Source organism: Acanthisitta chloris, unplaced genomic scaffold, assembly GCF_000695815.1.
Source record: "Acanthisitta chloris isolate BGI_N310 unplaced genomic scaffold, ASM69581v1 scaffold21037, whole genome shotgun sequence".
Classification (NCBI taxonomy): domain Eukaryota; kingdom Metazoa; phylum Chordata; class Aves; order Passeriformes; family Acanthisittidae; genus Acanthisitta; species Acanthisitta chloris.
The window spans coordinates 11,625-15,366 of NW_008682297.1; the positions used below are offsets into that span (position 1 = coordinate 11,625).

The 3,742-nt window shown below is 49.3% G+C and overlaps 1 protein-coding gene across 1 annotated transcript in view; it reads right to left on the reverse strand.

Annotated features, from left to right (window-relative positions):
* Positions 1-652, reverse strand: part of PDAP1 (PDGFA associated protein 1) — a gene marked incomplete at its 5' end in the record, with an annotated part of 4,916 nt that extends 4,264 nt beyond the window's left edge. Inside the window, one exon of the mRNA XM_009078486.1 lies at positions 561-652. Coding sequence (XP_009076734.1) covers positions 561-652 — 92 coding nt within the window. The remainder of the gene's footprint in view (positions 1-560) is intronic.
* Between the last annotated feature and the right edge of the window lie 3,090 nt (positions 653-3,742).

The window sequence follows — 3,742 nt, forward strand, 5'->3', positions numbered from 1 at the left end:
ACAAGAGAGAAAGTGCTGCAAAAAGCAGCCCTGGGTTTTAGGACAGCAGTCAGGATGCTGTGGAAGAGGGGGAGCTGTTGCAATCCTATGCTGGGCACAGAAACACACCCAAAAAAGGCCTCATGCCAGAAGTCAGAGGCAAACAAGAAAATCATGTGTAGGGGAAGAAGTCAAAGGAGTTTGGTCCTTTAAGTCCACAAGAGGGCAAATACAATTATTTCAATACACAATAGGATGTCAAGATGGGAGTCCTTGTCCTCCACAGCCAAGTTGCAGAGCATGGATCAAAAAATTAGCTGGCACTGGTGACTGGAATGATGAAATATGTGGAGAAAGGATCTCCAGAGCTGCTGTGCAATCAACTTCCCTGTCCTTTAACCTTCAAATGGGGACCTGGATGACACCCTGCAGCCTCCCCAGCTGGAGACACTCAGAATTGTGATCACTGCTGGAATGATCTGCAACACTTGGCTAAGCTGCCACTGCTCCTGAACTGGGAATACCACCGTGGACACACCAGGAGTCATGACAGAAAGCACATAATGGAGGCAAACACATACCCTTGCCTTCTGCTTTTCTGCTTGGAGCTGGGCATCAATCTCCTCAGGACTCGTGTACTGCCTGGCTCGGCCTTTGTGGCCTCCTTTTCTACCTGCACAAAATCACAAACATAACAAATGGTTTAGTGATGAGCTCCCAGGAAGGTCTGTCCCTCCTGCAGCACTCCCTCTGCTCTTCTGGTGAGATAGGACAAACCACAACAGCTCCTCTCACACAACCTAAGCAAAAAGCACCACACTGCACTTGGTGAGACACTCCAAGGTTTTGGATAAGACACACAGAGTATTGGGATTATTAATCCATAGAAAAAGATACGTGGAGGATCAGTTCCTCCTTTCCCCCTGGGCTGTATTTGGAGACACCAGCACTGAACAGCCTCAACAGAATATTCCAAACCAAGTGTGGCTTGTCCTGGAGATCCAGCCAGGAGGGAACTCCCTGAGGGGTTACCCCATCCCTCACCTGACATAGAGCCACAATTCAGTGATCACCAAATTAATCAGGTTGGAAAAGATCATCAAGTCCAACCTATGACCTAACACTACCATGTCAACCAGACCATGGCACTAAGTGCCACGTCCAGTCTCCCGTTGAACACTTCCAGGGGTGGTAACTCCACCATCAGAACAAGCTCCCAGTGGCAACTCCCCCCCCAGGCTGGCCAGGTGTCCTCAGTCCCACAGCAGATCTCAGCCTCCTGCACAGGAGGAATCACATCATGTTCCTGTGGTTACAACCAACATTCCCACCAGTTTGGCTCCTTAACCTCTCCCCTGCCCCGAGGCTGTGCCAGGAGAAAATAGGAAGCTGATTGGACAAAAGCTTTGGGAATTACAATGAGAGCTGAAGAAGGACTAAAAGGAGTCTCCACATTTTGCTGCTTTATAAGGAACAATAAAAACAAGCTCTAGGAAGCAGGAAGGGAGAGTCAGTGTGGCTGGAACTGCCTGGCTAAGATCTGCCCCAGCTTACAAATTCTGTTGATTAATGGCTCCTGCAGCCATTAATGCTTCCTGCAAGGGACTGCTCTGTTCATGTTCTTCCAGCCCCATGAACCACTGAAAACAAGCTGGGCAGAGCCAGTCTCCAGCCTTGAGAGAGGGAGACTGGCAAACAACAACTCAGCTAAGGGAACTCTCTGCTACTGCAGGAGTCTTGGAAGTCCCATGGGAGGAGCAGGAGACCCTGGATCTCTCCCACCCTCCCTGCTGCAGCTGCTGAGGACAACAGAAACTTTACAGTGATGGGGAGTGATCAGGGCATCATCCCTCCTTCCTTGGGACTGTGTGGGATGAGATCTGCCACTGCTGTATCCCTGTGTGCTGCTGGACTGGGAGGGACTGGGAGCACCACTAGAGGCAGACCCTGTGGGATCCAACCTTTAGAGATGCAGCACTTTGTTTCTGACCAGTCCTGGCTCAGCAGAGACAAACTCTAACACTGGTGAACAGTTTGTTTTGCCACTGTCAACATCAACTGGCAAAGGGGATGAGCAAGGGGCAGTAAGGGGAGTAATTTCGTGAATTGTGGAGTTTTTTAAGCTTTCTCTGATAAAACAGTGTTAGATGTAACCACCACTATGTGGTGTGGAGTATCACAAAGAGGAAATCCTCACAGAGCACTCTCAGGCTTGTTAAGAACCAACACTGACATTTCCAGCAGGTCCTGCTTTTCTGTTCCATCTCACAGCTCAGTAAAAGTGGAGCTGTGGAATCCCAGTGTGAAGCCTTACAGACTCCTGAGCTGTTTGGCCATGGGAAATTGGGAAGCACAGGCACAGATTCCTCTCCCTGACCTCAGCTGGAGAAGCTCATGGGCTCTCAAACAGTGAGTAGCACAACCAAAAGCTTTGCTGCACCCACAGATGTGTGTTTTCCATGTGTCTGTTCCCACAATCCCACGTGGTAACACTGACACCCTCTGGGAAGGAGCTCTGCCATGGGAATGCTCTGGAGGAGAGGTTACTTCACTGTCCAGCACATGGCATCTCTCAATGGAACGACAGGAACATCTTGGACACCCCAAAACCAAACAACAGCCCCACACTGTACTCTGAGCCTGAGCCCAGGGATGAGGAGCTCCTCATCCCAAATTCCACACTGGGCTCAGGACTGAGGGACACAAAAGCCTCAATACTGCAAACAAAAAAAAAAAAACCAAACTGCAAAAAAAGAGGAATTATATTACATTGAAAGCCTAATAGGAAACAAGTGGAAGAGCGAAGCCCTTCAGAGCCACAGAGGGAGCTCAGCACAGTGCAGGGATGGAGCTTTGCTCCCACAGGAGATCAAACCTCAGACATGTGGAGAATTGGTCCTAGAGCTGCCCCTGACCCACCACATCCCACTGTGCTGCTCACAGCAGCTCTGGGACTCAGTTTCCTCATCTCTAAACAAAGGATAATGGTTCTTTTCCTCTGTGAAGCACTTCTAAAACATAATCCCCTGCAGACTTCACTTGCAGCAAAGCCCAAGGGTGCCCAGGTTGGCACATGCTAAACACATCTATGTTCAGCTTCAAACAGCCTGAGGGATTCAGATGGCAGAGAATGGCAAGACACTGATGGAATCACTTATTTTTTAAATCAAAATGTTAAAAATGAATAAAATAATCAGAAATGATCCTGTAACAGAATTTATTGTTGGCTGGTTACCACCTCCCTTTGATACCAAACAGTGAGCGCCAAATCCAACACTCCAACAGCTCCCACTGCCCTGGGGGGAAGGTGAACAAAGATCCCTCATTTCCCAGAAATGAAAGGGTTTGACTCAAACATTTCAAGCTGCAGAATGGAATACAGAGCAGGAAATGTTGAGTTGCAGAGCACTGAAATGGGTTTAAAACCCACCCCAGTGCTCTGCCTTCACAACAACCACCTGAAAGCTTCAGCCCCATCTGGCAACACTCTGCAAATGGACCCAAAGTGAAGCGGCTAAGGAAAACCTAAGCAGGGAAACAGCTTTGGAGCTATAGCCTGGGGAAACCTGATGGAACTGGAGCAAACATAGGGCTGGTTTAGAGGGATGTGTGTGCCTTGCACAGCCAATTATGCAGATGGAGCATGTGGAGAAGGTTCTGGGTGGATCCAGCTCGGCCGCGACAGCCTCGGAGAGCCTCATTAGTGCTCTTTAATCACACGAGCAAGTCGCTGCGCGCTCAGCACACCCAGGCACGGCACTGC